This window comes from Phoxinus phoxinus (assembly GCF_949152265.1).
Source record: "Phoxinus phoxinus genome assembly, chromosome: 2".
Classification (NCBI taxonomy): Eukaryota; Metazoa; Chordata; class Actinopteri; order Cypriniformes; family Leuciscidae; genus Phoxinus; species Phoxinus phoxinus.
The window spans coordinates 6,136,424-6,153,094 of NC_136877.1; the positions used below are offsets into that span (position 1 = coordinate 6,136,424).

The window sequence follows — 16,671 nt, forward strand, 5'->3', positions numbered from 1 at the left end:
ATCATCTGAAATCCCAGTTTTCTTGTGTTTGAGATGACTGTTGTTGTCTCGGGCCTGACTCATCCTGCAACAGTTTTGGACGCACATCCACATTCTGTCACATCTCAATGCTTCACTGCAGCAACTGACCTTTAAACACACTGACTCACAGCAGAGGACGATCAACGCCTCAGAATACAAACTAGATGTGTGTGTGCCTCTGTGTGTCGCAGGTTTAGACTCAGGAAGAAGACCTGGAAGAACCCAGGCACAGTGTTTCTGGATTATCACGTCTATGAGGAGGACATCAACATCTCCAGTAACTGGGAGGTGTTCCTGGAAGTCCTTGACGGTGAAGACATGTTTATCATACATTTTCCAAGCCTAATATAGTAGTCAACATTTGAAGTGGATCAAAACTTTTATCAAAGTTCTACATGAATTTTGAACAATACCCGTTCTTGTCTGAGGACAACTTTGATGAACTTTATTTGATCCACTTCAAATGTTGACTACTGTATTTTGTCCATCATTGATTTCCTTGCTTGTAGAACCGGAGCGGATGAAGTCCATGTCTCAGTTAGCGGTTCTGACCCGCCGCTGGTGTCCTGCCCAGATGAAGCTCGAGGCCTTTCGGGAGGTGGTGCTGGAGAGCAGCAGCGTCGAGGAGCTCAAGGAGAAGGTGTGTGGAATATGGAAATGTTGCTGATGAATGCTTAGAATTCCCAATTGGCCGTTCGCAAAGACCCGCCCCCTTTAGTTACTGTTGCTATGTCCGACAAGCCACGCCGCTCACGCCACACATCATGTTCTCACACATTGAAAAATACACACGGAGCAAAGAGGACACTGACAACACACTGACAGACCAGCTTACTTTTGATATGAAACAGTCTCAACTTTCAAATTTGGTCATTTGTCTGACAGATCGCTGTAGAGCATCATAAGCTGCTCGTGAACTGATCATTTCTTCCTTCTAGTTCATTTATAGCATCAAATAAACATGAATGAACATCAGAAGGAATGTTGTTTTATCCGCGCAAAGGCGTCAGTACACTCCGTTTTTCAACTTCTAATCCACCGACATTAATCTACTAACTCTCCTGACTGCTTTGTCGGACAAAAATGGCGGATGATGATTGGTCAGATCGCCTGTCAATCAAACTCCCTGCGAAGGGTCAATTGTCATTTGAGTGCTAATCTCATTTCTTTGTTTCCTCAGCTCAGTGAAATGAGTGGAATTCCTTTAGAAAACTTGGAGTTTGCCAAGGTACGGCAGTCTTTTGGGATCAGATTTAGTTGAGTTTCAGATGCCCTTCTCGCAGTGCCTCAGATATGAGTGTCTTGTTTCTCCTACAGGGACGAGGAACTTTTCCTTGTGACATTTCAGTGCTGGAGATCCATCAGGATTTAGACTGGAATCCTAAAGTCTCCACCCTCAATGTGTGGCCGCTCTACATCTGTGATGACGGTGCTGTGATCTTCTACAGGTAAAGCCTTTCCCTTTCATAAATGCAATTAGTCTCTATGTTTTGAAAGGAAATTCTATTTTAAACTGCCTCTATTATGCTTTTTCATATATGTGACCCTGGAACACAAAACCAGTCTGGAGTCACACGGGTATATTTGTGGCAAAAGCCAACAATACATTGTATGGGTCAAAATTATCGATTTTTCTTTTATGCCAAAAATCATTAGAATGTTATGTAAAGATCGTGTTCAATAAAGATGTAAATTTCCTACCGTAAATATATATATAACATTTATTTTTGTGAGTGAATGCTGCACAATTCACGAACATAAATGGACAACTTTAAAGGCTATTTTCTCAATGTTTCAATTTGTTGGCACCCTCAGATTCCAGATGTTCAAATAGTTGTATCCCGGCCTATTAATATCATAACAAACCATACATCAATGGAGAGCTTGTTTATTCAGCTTTCATATGATGTATACATCTCTATTTCAAAATTGTGACCCATGTGACTGGTTTTGTGGTCCAGGGTCACATATTACCTTTCATGAAGTGTGTAATATAGTTGATTGTGAATGTAAAAGGTCTGCAGAGTTTCAAAGATCAAAGTGCAATGGATAAATGGAGTTAGTGTCTCCCAATTATTTTATTATGAACTGTCTGAAATGAGTCGTCAGTAATTCCAGTCTCACTTCTTGCACGAACCTTCGTAGGTTTGTAATATATTTGCATAATGCCAACCTATGGTCTTCATTGGCTGTCCGCAAACGTTGTCTACTTTGACCCCTCCAAACACTGTAGATGTAGCTGAGGCCTGGAAGAGTGTGGTTCATGTGGTCGACATGTTGAGAAGACGCTGTTTTCTGCGCTGCAAAAGCAAATCCAGTTTGATGCACTTCCAAAAGATGAAATTGATCCAGTAAAACCGGCGCAATAACTGTTTATATCACTGTGTTTACTAGTGCTGAGGAAGTGAAATTCAGATATGGTAATGGCCGTTTAGTTTCTGACACGTGCTGTAAGCAGTCACAACACACTGGGTCCATCTGTCCAATCAGAGCAGAGGAAGCTCTAGCAAAGGAGGGGTTTAGAGAAACTGAATCCTTTATCGAACTGTTTCAGACACTGTGAGAAAAGAGGTGATGCTGCAATGGATATTATGAGAAAATTTAAGTGTTTTTTGACCTCGGATGCCTGTTGTAGGAGACTGAAATCAGGAACCTTTAAAATAGCATTATTTAAGACATACTATGTGCATCTTTTTAAACAGTTTGAAGTTTAAAAATGCACATTTTCAGAATCGACTGGTCAGTGAGTTGTCAGACTAGTTCAATTGGTATAATTAAAGGCTAGTTAATGTTAGGCTGGTATATTATATTATGTTTATGTTATTGTTTTGATTAAATTGATTTATTATTTAATTATTGCTTTAATGTGGATTTTATCGTTTTAGGTTTGTTAGGCTGGTTATGCTATGTTATTAAAATTGCTTTAATTTAACATTTAACATGTCGTTATTAAAGCTAAAATTAACTAAATGAATGAGTTTAATCAGTGATTGACCAGTTGCTTGCTGGTCAACTCTTCACTCACGCGTTCCCTGGCTCCCTCCTCCACAGGGACAGCACTGAGGATCTCATGGATCTGTCTGAAGAGGAGCGCAACGAACTGATGAAGAAGGAGAGCAGTCGCCTGCTGAAGACGGGCCACCGGGTCAGCTACTCCCCCCGCAAAGAGAAGGCCCTCAAAATATACCTGGACGGAGGGCCCACCAAAGACCCAGGACAGGACTGAGAGGCGGGGGGGGGGCTATCCTTCCCTATTCTCTATCTGACCTGCCCGCTGCAGTGTAGCGCTGCCTTGCCAGCCACCCTGGCATTTGGGCCACACGTTGAATCAACGTCACCAGCGCTGTCCGGCTGACGCTCTCTTCTTCGAGCTCCAGAACGCATAGCGCGTCTCAGAGTACTATTGTGCACCATAGTTTATTGTACTGTAAAGTTTAAAGGGAAGTGCAAAAGCTATTTCAAGTTCAATATCATTCAGATAAATCGATTTAATAATACAGAGATGGGTGCGTTTGTTAGAAGAAAGGGGGGCAGTTTGGGAGAGATTTTATCGGCCTCTTGATTTTGCACTCTCGGTGCGCCATCTCCATTGATTTTTCGTCCCGTCGCTCTGCATTTCCTGTTTGTCCAACACTCACTCTATAATTTTGAGATGCGATCCAGCGTGTCAAATTCTCATCGTCCCGAGTCACTCGAGCACGGTGCGTAATGTATCCAGTCACCTTCAAGCGCCCGCACTGCTCATCTTCCATTTCGGAGAGCTCTTCGATCGACTCCAGTCGATGTATGACACTTTCACTTGAAATTTTGGGTATGATGCTCTCACTTGAATATTGGGATATCTCTCCTTCTGTTTATTTAACACATAGTTGTGAAATTAAATGCTTCTTTTCTGGCTGAACAGGTTCTGTTCTCGCAGTTTATGCTTCCTTTTGTGTGTGGGTGTGGTTAGCGGTTGTTGCCCCGCCCACTGACTGCTGAAGCTCCTCCTCTCACTACTTCCTACTGGGGCTTATGACACTGGTACACATGAATTGCAAGCCTTTAAGAGTAGGGCGACATGAATCAAGTAGTGCGCTTTGTTCACCCGATTCATTTATTTTTTTTCATGTAAATTATTTCACTTCAGACTGATAAAGGTGATGTTAGGTCTTGTGAGTGACTTTTAATGGCACGTGTTTTAATTTTTATGATCTGTACTCGGCTTTTCTTTTTCCATATAGACATGTCCTGTGTTTATTTTTCATTTTTTCGTTTTTATTTCTGCACAATGTGAACAGAGCCTGTGGGTTCAGATGTGGCAGGCGTGTGTGTGTGTGTGCATGTGCGGAAATGCTTCTCGCTGCTGTTTTTGCGTAGCTGGAAGTGGAGGGTTCGGACACCGGTGTTTGAGCTCGACTGAACCGACGCAGGTTTCTGGGCTCCTAATGCTGCCACAAGCTGTTCACAGTAGACATGCCAATACTGAAATAAAAAGCAACAATCAATCTCTGTTTGCCTGCTTCCAGGTTGACGTATATATGAAGATCTCACATGTTAGGCTGTTTACACCTGGTGTTAAGATGCGTTTTGGTCGATCGGATCACAAGTGGACGACGCTAAATACAGTTGTAAAAACAGGGAAACAGGGTCTAAAGCGTTTTGAGTTTGTCCACTTCTAGAGGTAGTGGAAAACACATTAGACCGGATTGCTTTCGTAGTGTAAACGCTCATGTGGTCGAATGTGTTCAAACCGCCACAAAACACCGTCTTCTCTCCGTCTACTGATCTAATGCGGGAACATTATGGGAAGAGCTCTAGCCAGACGGGATTTAAACTGTCGGCTGAAGACTCAAGTTTGGTTTGAAGATGAAAAACGTACCGAACACAATGTTCTCTCGCCATTCCTGATTTCTAACACACACTCACAGCGTTTGGCTGATCTTGTGACTGTCAGAGCAGAAACTAAAGCTGATGCTCTCCGTTTATATTTCCGTCGTCTCCGATCGCGTACACATGTAAACTGTGTGAGCTTATTTTGTCCATCAGATCGAAATATCTGAAAAAAAGTCGCTGTTTGGATTTAAGTAGGGCAGGCAATCCATGATTGGATCATTATTGCAGTGATTATTATGTTTCTAGCATATTATATGTTTGGCAACAGTTATTTTAACCCTAATTGATGGAGTGTGTAGATTTTCATTTCTTAATTTCCTATTTTTTGTGACCTAATCTAAAGTGAGAACTACTTGTTAACACATAAAAAACATGATCTAACTCTTTACATATGCACTTTTTAAACAATGATAATTTTGTTAATTACAAATTAACTATGTGTATATAGCCTATTCATATATTAACAATGTAGAGACTACAATATATGAACTATGAATTAACTATAATAGTTTGCAAATGATTTGTGAGTATTTATTCAATTATACTTTACATACCGTCAGAACTTTCAAAACTTAAAGGATTAGTTCACTTTTAAAGTGAAAATTCTGTCATCATATACTCACCCTTAAGTTGTTTCAAACCTGTATGAATTTATTTCCTCTGCTGAACACAAAGGAAGATATTTAGAAGAATGTCAGTAACCAGACAGTTTCTGGTTCCCATTGACTTCCATATTATATTTTTTTCCTACTATGGAAGTCAATGGGAACCAGAAACTGTCTGGTTACTGACATTCTTCTAAATATCTTCCTTTGTGTTCAGCAGAGGAAATAAATTCATACAGGTTTGAAACAACTTAAGGGTGAGTATATGATAGAATTTTGAGAACTAATCCTTCAAAAATATTGTCTATTTAAATTAAACTGCAGAAATTGCTCATCACCTCGACGGACTCAACAGAAGAAATGAACCGGAGAACTTTTTCATGTCAAAGAAGGCGGAGCCTCAGAGCCACACCTACCTATTACATCATCGCCATGAGCCAATGCTAGTTTGAAGGTTTTTACAAGCATGAGTGAGTTTTTTTTTTTTAGAAAGTTTGCTTTGGCAAGCTGTTGCGAACTTCCAAAACGAATTTCACTTTTGTTTGATTTAGTTTGTATTCTTCAGCTGAGGTCACATTAGCGACATTTTGCGGGCAAAAGAGGTGTAGAGATGTATGAAGCAAATCTCACAAAGAAGTTACTTTCAAACCAAGCAGTTTTCTCGTCAACGTGGCGACTTCGTGAACCGGGGAAATCTTTCGCTCTCACACGAAATGTGTGTGGATTCCCATTAAAATGATTTCACTTACGAAATTTTGCCTAAATATGGTGTCACCTTTATAATGAAATTAATTATAACATACAAGTGGACCAATTAAATAAAGAGAAAACCCTCATTGGTTAAGATTATACATTGCATATGAAAAGATGGAAACAACATGTTTTTGAGCTTTTATTTTCTGGAGCATGTTTTGTATTTATTGCTGGGGAGATTACATGAGGTTTGTTGTATGGGTGCGTCACTTTAGCTACTACACTACACTAAGATGGATTGGATCTCATCGGAGCTGTCCTCATATTTTCTCTGCCATACATATAATTGAAGCATTAGTACTTTACATTAATAATGTGTGCTTCCTTCCCATGCTACAAAGCCACAGTTGAGCTTTAACACTTGAGGGCTGTTCACACTGACACACGGATTTGATGAACTAGATCTGGTTGATGCCCAAATGTTACGGTCTGCATAACTGGTCATAGCTTTGAAACTCCAATCGAACAAAGTGCGTGAGTCGAACGTGAATCATCTTGCGTCACTTGAACTTTGCATCAATACCCAGGTCACCTCAAATCTCCAACTCTCATTCGCACTGAATGACATCCGGGCGACTTTCAAATCGATGTCAGTGTGAACGCTCTTAGATTCAGAGCCTGTAAGTTAAGTTTGGGTGATTAAAGTGAATGCGTTTCCTACAAAGCTTTGGAGTGACGATGAAGCGTTCATGTGTGGTTCAGCAGCTTGTGTTCATCCGTCACTACACGAGGTAGTCGATCTCAGAGTAGAGGGTGTCAGCGAGGTCCTCCTCGCTGGAGTTCTGGCTCTTCAGGCACAGAGCGCCTCGTCTGGTAAAGACAGCAAAAACAACCAGTATTTCATAACTTGTGAATGTTGAGCATCACGGTTTCCACATAAACATCACACTGTTTTCATTGATCATATGAAATGTTTCTTTAGCAACAAACCAACATATTAGAATGATTTCTAAAGGATCATGTGACACTGAAGACGAGGAATGATGCTGAAAATTTTGCTTTGCATCACAGGAATAAATTATATTTTCACATATTAAAATAGAAAACAGTTATTTTCAATTGTAGTATTTCACAATATTAGTGATTTTAACTGTATTTTTAATCAAATAAATGCAGCCTTGGCGAGACGACTTTCAAACACTTTCCACAAACTTTTGACTGGTAGTTTATAAACAATAATATATAGTTCAGCATGAGATACCCCAGATGTTGGCACCGCAGGTCACCAGCACACGGGCAGTGCTCTTGAGGACTCTCCCCCTCCATGTCCCATGACAGCAGCTCCATCAGGTGATTGGCTGAAATGATGCAGCGCTCGCGTTCTATTGGCTTAGAGCTGCACACTGGGAATAGCAAGGCTGGAAAATGAATACATTAGTAGTTATGAATCAATGGTGAAAATTATTCATCTTGGTGAATCAAGTCATTTGATTCCGTTCACCAAAAAGAGTCGAACTGATTTGTTTAATGGTGTTACGTATTTACGCCAGTAGGTAGGTGGTGACAAATTAGTGTCATGATAGTCTTTGCAACAAGCCTTATTATCCTTTATTTAAATTTGTGCATCTACAAATCATCTATACCAAGTGTTTTCCTCACAAAACCGTAGATCTATTGTATTGCAAAAGTTGATCAGAAACTTTGCTAATGTGAAAGATGAGAGGTTCATTCAATAGGTCCAAGCAAAGCTACCAACCCAATGAAATGCTCCTTCACAACCCACACTTGAATACTATTGGTTTGTGCTAAAGTTGGACTTTACAGGCATGAGAAGCCACCAGAGGTCACACACTTCAAAATGGACCTTTAAATATAATTTCATCCAAAATCTGGTGTTTCTGACGTCACAAACGACCTTGTAACCAATCAGATCAACGTGTGATCGTCAACGAGTGGATCTCTGAGCTGCTGTGAGTGAGTGGAGGCGGGGCTCATTTACATATTCACCACGTATACTTAATGAGGCAAGGGTGTAGAGTTACATTCAAGCTATTCAAGGAAAAAAAAACATTTAAATATGTAATTTTGGTGATCAAAGATGATTTTAAGGGATACAATCCCTTTTCACATCCAAAATCGCATACTTCTTAACTATATGGTAGGTGAAAAACAGGATTTACTTTGTGACTGCTAAAGAAAGTATGTTCTATATAGTATGAATGTAATTCGGAAAAGAGTAGTATGTCCATAGATGTAATCCGATGTTTTGGTGATCAAAGATGATTTTAAGGGATACAATCCCTTTTCACATCCAAAATCGCATACTTCTTAACTATATGGTAGGTGAAAAACAGGATTTACTTTGTGACTGCTAAAGAAAGTATGTTCTATATAGTATGAATGTAATTCGGAAAAGAGTAGTATGTCCATAGATGTAATCCGATGTAATCTAGTAGATGTAATCCGACAAGAGTAGTATGTCCGAATTCACAGTACTCGTAAAAGTGTAGCCAAAAAGTACCCGGATGACCTACTACTTCCGGCGAGATTCTGAAGTGTGCATACGATGGACACTTTACTATCCCATGAGGCCACGGGAGAGGATTTGTGAATGGCGGTGAAGCGACACAACTGACGCTGGTTGGTCACATGATAATGACAACATGGCGAATGTAGTGCGTCCGGATTACATTCATACTAGAACACTTTTTTTAGCAGTCACAAAGTATATACTTATTCAAAGTAAGTACCTACTCAAGAGAGTATGCGATTTCAGACACAGCCTAAGTGAATGAGAGTGATTCATTCACTTAAAAGATTAGTTCAAAAACTAACAAGTAACAACGATGAACAATACATCACTAGTAGGAATCTGCACTATCAAGCAGTGTCAGCATATACCAACCAAAGTATGTAACCGATAATATGACGCGCACGCTCCTATGATGCTAGATGCTCCTACCTTTATGGAAGGCACAGCAGAACTCCTCCTTACACTCTCTTTGGTACTGACAGATGGTTCCCGCGTCTCCCTTTGAGCTGTTCCTCGCACACTGACCCCACACACACAGCTGTCCCGCACAGCATTCCCCATCTTTGGTGCACGTCTGAGGGGAAAAACATACATAGAGCGCCTTGAGATGGCTATTCAGCCTTTGAGTTACTTACTTTCATGTTACACTTTATGTTTTAATCAAACACGATTCTTTCTTTCCGCACATCAGCGCACAGGTCGTCCTGCAGCAATGCATCTCCAGATATCACAACTAACACTAATATGAACCGTTCCTAATATCTAAACAGTACATTTAAAGTCCCCCTGTGGTGATAATCAAGCTTTTAATGTTGTTTATGTGTCTATGTGGTGTTTTTTAATATGCTTTAAGACAACACCATTGCTGAGTATTTTCTCCTTAAAACCAAAGACAGTCTCAAAAACGCGGTTTGAAATCGCTGGTGTTTCTAACGTCACAAACTACCTTAACCAATCAGATCAACGTGTGATCGTCAACGAGTGGATCTCTGAGCTGAGTGAGTGAGTGGAGGCGGGGCTCATTTACATATTCATAGAACCACTTATACTTAATGAGGCAAGGGTGTAGAGTTACATTCAAGCTATTTAAGGAAAAAAAAACATTTAAATATGTCATTTTGGTGATCAAAGATGATTTTAAGGGATACAGTTATTGACTACAGGGGGACTTTAAGACTAGTATCTGGCTGTGCAAATCATTGCAACCATGATGTTAGCGTGTTGTGATTTCTAAGGGGTTCTGGGTAATCGTTTGAGAAGTGTTATGATTCTGATTCCATACCGATTCCCTTCATTCATACATTGAAAAACACAGAATTGCATTCACTGTGCTTTCCATTAATAAGATCATTTTAAATTTCAATAAAACAGATCTACAAGGCTTTCTAACAAGCATGCACAGTTGTGTGGTATCCTGTAAGAGTAATGCACATCTGTATTCTGCTTAGTTGGCTCCCGTGCTTCCTGTGCCTCGAGGTGAACTCAGTGTCCTATGTGGGGCCGGAGATGCTCATATTTAGCAATCTGTGCACTTTGATGTGAAACCCAAAGGAGAAACGCTCCAGCATATCAGATTCCAGGTGCACTCGTACTGCAATGCAGTCACAATGCAGGCTCAGTTGCATCATATTGTTGGAAAGCCACATTATAGGGTACAATGTTTGTGCAGTTTTGGCCCGAATGGAAATAACTAGGGACTAGGCTGAACACCTAGCATGCACTAAGCACACTAGAGAATCTTTTATTCTGGATAATACTGGAGGTTAAGCGTACCTTGCAGTGTGCCTGGTCTGTGAAATGTGAAACCTCTTACCGCATCGAGCTGTTTGCAGGGCAGACACTTTGAGCTGTGTGTCTCGTAGAGACAGTACCTGCCCTTCTCACAGTCTTCATCAATGACACACTCCTGAGAGACACAAGAAAAAAGCATTCAGAGGAGATTTGAGTCCACATAACTAACCAATAGCAGTGTTATACTTCACCACAGAGTTAAAACAACATTCACAGGATTTTAGAAGGATGGGTTTTATCCCTTAATGCTTAATTTCCCTTCTTTTTTTTAAAACCCTGGTTCATAAATATTTAACAGAGGAAAAAAGTCATACCTTCCATTATCTTTAGAAGAAATAAATATATTACACTTATTAAGGTACGTTCACACTACAAGCGACTTTGTCGCTGCAGGTCGCCAGTGGCTGCCGGTGGGACGCTAGTGGGCGTAACCACTACTGGTAGCCTAGTAATGTTTGTGAGTGACATTCACGGATGTTACTTCATGTTGTAGACAACAAATCCGTTTTCATGCTGCTACAAACAAATATGTTGGAAGGAAAAGTCTAAATATAAATGGAATCAGTATAACATGCATAATATTAAAGATGAACGAGAAACAGCGAGTGCTCTTTGCCATCGCGGCTATTTAACTGCAGCAAACGGGTAAATACCGGTCTATCTGGGTTCATGAAACCAATCAGGCTCTGAGTCAGTACTGCGAATACCACTGTATGTACACAGAGATATATCACAACTTATAGGACAGTTTCTGACTGCTAAAATCAGCTTCTCGTTCAACTTGCCTCTGTCAGAGAGTGACGGATCACGCGCGCTCCACTGACTTCACTCCTATTGGTTGTCGCTCCCGAAAGTCGCTCTCATTTGCATAAAGTTAAACAGATCTCAACTTTGTCACGTCGCCAGACACGCCCCATCCGGTCGCCAACGGTCGCTGTCGTGCGTGTTGTCGGATATCGCCCACTCCCCATTGAAATGAATGGTAACGTGTCGCTTTGTCGCTTGTAGTGTGAACGCAGCTTTAAATACAACCACTGCAATTATATTATTACAAATTATACTTAAAGGATTAGTTGATCCAAAATGAAAATTTCCTGATAATTTACTCACCCCAATGCCATCCAAGATGGTCATGTCTTTCTTTCTTCAGTGAAAAAGAAATTAAGTTTTTTGAGGAAACCATTTCAGGATTTTTCTCCACACAATGGACTTCAACCGCAACCAACATGTTGAAGTCCAAATCAATGCAGTTTCAAACGGCTCTGCACGATCCCAGCTGAGGAATAGGGTCTTATCTAGCGAAACAATCGTCATTTTCTAAAAAAAAAAAGGTAACATTTCTATACTTTTTAACTACAATTGTTCGTCTTGTGCACGTCATCTGTCCAAGTTACTTGTCTGTGTACTACGGTTAAAAAAGGTAAGGAAGGGCGAAAAATTCATCTAATTTTCTCTTCCAACTTCAAAATCGTCCGACATCTTTGTTTTAATTCATTATTATTATTTATTTTTTTTAAATCCGTGACCTTTCCAACGTGATGAAGTAATACGTAGCGCATCCAGAGATGGTACTAGACGGGCATTTGTTGTTAAAAAGTATATATATATATATATTAGGGCCGGGACTCGGTTAAAATTTTTTATCTAATTAATTAGAGGCTTTGTAATTAATTAATCGAAATTAATCGCATTTTAATTGCATATAAATATTTGACCTGAGAACAGTGAGAAGTAATTTTTTTCACATGGATTTTTAGTATACCATTGAATAATGACTGAATACATAAGCTTAAGCAACAAAATATTGTTTATTTTTGTTCAACCAAGTCCAGCAGACCAGTGCTATTTTTGCCATTAAGTGTAGCAATAGCCGTTCCGAATTCCTTGTTGCATAGCTTGCACACAACCATGCTCTTATCGACGCTTCCATCCGTTTGTTTTTTATAACAAAATGTCCCATCCACGGGGCCAACCAAAGCGGTCTCGTCAGCTTCTTTATTCATGTTCACTGTGGTTTGTTGTTGTCTGAAGTTATCGTTTATATACTGTCTATGGAAGTTGTGAACGCTAGTTGGTGCTCCAGTATAATCGGTCCGCCTAAACTCATCCAGTGAGAAACGTTCCGCGGTGCAAAAATATGTGCGATTAAAATGCGTTAAAAATGTTTAACCCGGCTCTAATATATATATATATATTTTTTTTAAATGACGATCGTTTCGATAGATAAGACCCTATTCCTCAGCTGGGATCGTGCAGAGCCGTTTGAAACTGCATTGATTAGGACTTCAACATGTTGGTTGCGGTTGAAGTCCATTGTGTGGAGAAAAATCCTGAAATGGTTTCCTCAAAAAACTTCATTTCTTTTCCACTGAAGAAAGAAAGACATGAACATCTTGGATGGCATTGAGGTGAGTAAATTATCAGGACATTTTCATTTTGAGGTAAACTAATCCTTTAAGGTCCTTAATTGTTGCTTTTAATCCACATCTAATTAATTAAATGTGTTTCTTGCCATTTCTTTGTAATTAATTGTGATATTTATTTTGCATTTATTTTGCAAATATATGCATTTGAAATGTACAATCTCATCTGGAAAAACAGACCAAAAATATTGATGACTCATCCTACACTACACATATTTTTGTCCAATCAAATGCTGTCTAGAACAAATGTCCCTCCCCTTTAACCACCTGGAACTGACTAGCAAATGGCAAATATTTTGTAAAGAATAGCTGCGTTTGAGTCAATTTTTATGCCCTTCCCTCGCTAACTTCCCTTCGTCTCGTTCACTCGGATGTCCGTCATTGTTTCCGCTGCACGAGTGTCCACTACTGGCGGAGCCCTTGAAATGTGTCCCCCCAGTAGTCAATCATTTTATCCCTTGAAACTCATCTTTCATCACCAAAATTACATATTTAAACATTATGTAATTTAAGCGTTAAACTAGCAATAGCAGAACTGAATTCGCGATCGTATGCTATAATGAAACAAACCGATTTTTCTATTGCTCAATGGATTTATACTGCCTAAAAGCAGACCACTCTCAATTATTCAGCATTCGCTTTCTTTGTCTGAACTCCCTGGACATCTGGAATGAGTAGATCTGAAATGTCAAATGGATCCGTAAAGCCTCAGAGGAGATCCGCCGATGATCAGCTGAACTGTCACCTCAGATCCAGAACCCTGTCATCTAACACACCAGGTCAATGAAACCAGACTCGATTCAGTCGGACGGGAAGGTAGGAATCCTCTTCCTGAACACTATTCTTCCGGACGTCTCAGAGAAAACGTGCACAATAAAGACAGCCGACAGACAGACAGCTTACGTGGTCAGGATCAATGCTGGTCTCTTTCTCTCCTGGCCGCAGGGTTGTTGAGGTGTTGGTGTCTTCAGCAGGATTGTCTGTTGTCTGGGAGTAATAAGACAGATGTGCATTTAGCCGCTGAGTTTATCATGCATTTGAAACATGATACACACATAGAAGGATGGTACATCTAGCCAATGTGAGAACACACAAGAGAAATAGCATGTCTAGAACAACTCAATTACTCTTAAGTGGTCATTATGCCAAATGATTTGACCAGTCAGAATCAGGTCTGGAAAGTGGCCGACTGCATTACTGAGTCGTACTAAAGCTCTTCACCTACCATATTGATTCTCTCAGCGATATAATTCGATTGATTCCCAGCTATGATTTTAACACTGCTGTCATTTTGTAGGTTTGAAGAGACGTTGTGTGGATGGAGGCTTGGTTTTGCGGTCTCATTGTCCATCTGAGGGAGAAAGAGAGAAAAAAGAAGTAAAACTGTGCAATTACTTACGAGCCATTTCGACATGCACTGGCTCTTAAAAATCACTTTCACTGATTTTCTGACTTTTTTTCTTTACCCGTTCATGATCACTGGTTAAAATTAAACAAAAAAAAATATTATATAGATTGCACTCACAAAGATCTGAGCGTAGCAAGAAGGAAAACTAAAAGATTTGATGATTTCCATGACTTTTCCAGGCCTAAAAAATTGCAACGTTATAATTCTGTCACATTTTATTATAATGATTTTCCCTTACAGTGAGTAGCCTACTTTTTAATGTTTATTCAGTAATAATAAATATGCTTTTTGACTTGAATAAAACCAGTTAGTTCAAAATTCGCCACATAAAGCACATACGGACCTGACTACACATTTTTGAGGTAGAGGTAAAATGCCTATAAAATAGACAGATAATCAAATTAACAAATATGAATTACTGATCCACTTTTCAACATAATCTGTCATCAGTTCTTTAATATCAGGTTGATGATAAATTACATATTTGGGGGATCTTTGAAGAATAACACGAACAATATGGTTCACATAAAATAGTTTGAAAATGTGCATCTGTATGAAAATTGATTGGTCATAATGCAATAATAGTATACCAATATGTGATCATGTCTGCACAGAAGAACACAACACTATCTAATATTAAGATGTGATAGATCATTTTTAAGAAAAGTCAAATCTGATTTGGCATGTACCATAACCAGTGATGCTATCAAAACTAAGCTATTAGTTATGACAGAAGCTTGATTATCCAGATCTACGCGTATATGGTCTGTATTGTATTGAAAGCAGAACCTGATGCACCGCGTCCTCCAGCTTCTGCTGCGTGTCCTCCACCAGCTCCTCCACCTCTTTGAACACATCGCTCAGTGTCGATTGTCCTTGCACTGCATTTGTCTCCATGTTTGCAATGATGTCCATGTCTGTTTTGGATATTTCGGGGACAATTCCATGGACGATGCCCAGGCACAGGCTGAATCCGAGCAGAAACATGTTGACCGCGCGGTTGACGCTGTACAGTCTGTGTGTGTGTGTGTGTGATCAGAGGAGCTGTACAGTGTGTGTGTGTGTGTGTGTGTGTGATCAGAGGAGCTCCAGCTGTGCGATGCGATGTGATGCACGTCCACTCAAACACACAATCCTCCTTGTGCATCTCTGGCTGCACACACACATACTGCATATGCCAGGCATTCAGTGCGTGTGCGCGCGCATTCCTCATGCAAATCAACTGTGATGCACAATATAGTTACTTACTTTTACTGTTTTTTTAATTTATTCTTTTTTTTTTGTTGCATTTAACTGAATGTATACGCAAAACATTATTAGTTGAAGTTAACAAGAGGTCCTAAAATAATCGAATAAAAACAATCGGTTTTCACTGTTTAGCATGGTGGAGGTATGGAAATACATGTTGACATGCAGGTAGGACATCCTATCATTGCATTCGGACCAAATGCAATGATTGGACGGACATTTTTTGGTCTTGAGACTTCCACAGAAGATGTAAGTACACCTTTTTCATATTTAAACCACTTCTATTAGGCCCATTGATTACTGTCATTCCTGAGATTCGATAACATTTCAACTTGGATATAAATAATTTTATAAACAGCCCACATCATTAGGCACATTAAACCTCCAAAAAAGAAACGTATTTTCCCACCTCAGGCATTTAAGACCTTATATTAATTTCAGTGTTTTTCAGATTTAAACACCTTTTATTACGGACAAAATGGTTTTGGTTTAAAGAGGATTGTACACAAACTTGCTATAAAACAAACATCTACATACTGCTCATGTGTCCAACATAACAATTTAATAACTACAAATGTAACATTTATGATACTTTAAAAAAAATTAAGTTAAAAATAGACAAATTGTGTGTCTGTGGTCTCTTTATTTTTGTAAAAAAAATATTATCAATTTAGATGTTTAACTTAACTCTTAGTCCTTAACATGTCGATGCATGGTAATCAGCAATACATGCCTTCATTTTTAATTGCCTTCCCTATTTTTTTACAAAAATATTAATGTGACAAGGTTGAGAATAGTGTTAAGGGGATTGCAGACTGTAACCGGTTTGAAGTGAGGCATTGCCTTGAATTTTTTCTTTCTCATATTGTGCCCTTCTTTCTGGATCAACATGTCTGCATGTATAACACGGTCTTTCTGCCGCTGATGTGGCTGCCGTTTCTAAGATAAGATGCTTGTCAGTGTTTAAAGTGGACACATTACATCAAATATTAACACAATTATGAGTTTGAATTTGGTATGTATATATTTACTGAAACATGACAGTTTTATAAATGTTTTATTAAAAATATCCAT

General features: G+C 39.4%; 2 protein-coding genes across 7 annotated transcripts in view; one reads left to right on the forward strand and one right to left on the reverse strand.

Annotated features, from left to right (window-relative positions):
* The window catches only part of usp47 (ubiquitin specific peptidase 47), a 37,246-nt gene extending 32,738 nt beyond the window's left edge, over positions 1-4,508 (forward strand). For all 6 annotated transcript variants that reach the window (XM_079588054.1, XM_079588052.1, XM_079588053.1 and 3 more), the window contains 5 exons: positions 213-331; positions 531-661; positions 1,202-1,249; positions 1,339-1,469; positions 3,073-4,508. In XM_079588054.1, the coding sequence (XP_079444180.1) occupies positions 213-331; positions 531-661; positions 1,202-1,249; positions 1,339-1,469; positions 3,073-3,247 (604 nt within the window). In that variant the 3' untranslated portion in view covers positions 3,248-4,508. The remainder of the gene's footprint in view (positions 1-212; positions 332-530; positions 662-1,201; positions 1,250-1,338; positions 1,470-3,072) is intronic.
* Positions 4,509-6,090: 1,582 nt separating this feature from the next.
* On the reverse strand, positions 6,091-15,575 carry dkk3a (dickkopf WNT signaling pathway inhibitor 3a). The gene is made up of 7 exons (XM_079588216.1): positions 15,139-15,575; positions 14,167-14,292; positions 13,845-13,928; positions 10,541-10,633; positions 9,157-9,301; positions 7,456-7,612; positions 6,091-7,064 (listed from the first exon to the last, which is right to left on the reverse strand). Exons 1-7 carry the CDS (start codon positions 15,334-15,336, stop codon positions 6,977-6,979), a joined length of 891 nt encoding a protein of 296 aa, XP_079444342.1. The 5' UTR covers positions 15,337-15,575; the 3' UTR covers positions 6,091-6,976.
* Positions 15,576-16,671: the final 1,096 nt, after the last annotated feature.

Bases quoted from the DNA above. Each gene is read 5' to 3' on its own strand.
- dkk3a (XM_079588216.1), bottom strand. From the start codon at position 15,336: ATGTTTCTGCTCGGATTCAGCCTGTGCCTGGGCATCGTCCATGGAATT. The intron at 9,302-10,540 runs GTAAGAGGTTTC...TTTTCCCCTCAG, and splicing joins CCTGCAAACAGCTCGATGCG to ACGTGCACCAAAGATGGGGA. The intron at 7,065-7,455 runs GTATCTCATGCT...TGTCTTTACCAG, and splicing joins CTGCGGTGCCAACATCTGGG to ACGAGGCGCTCTGTGCCTGA.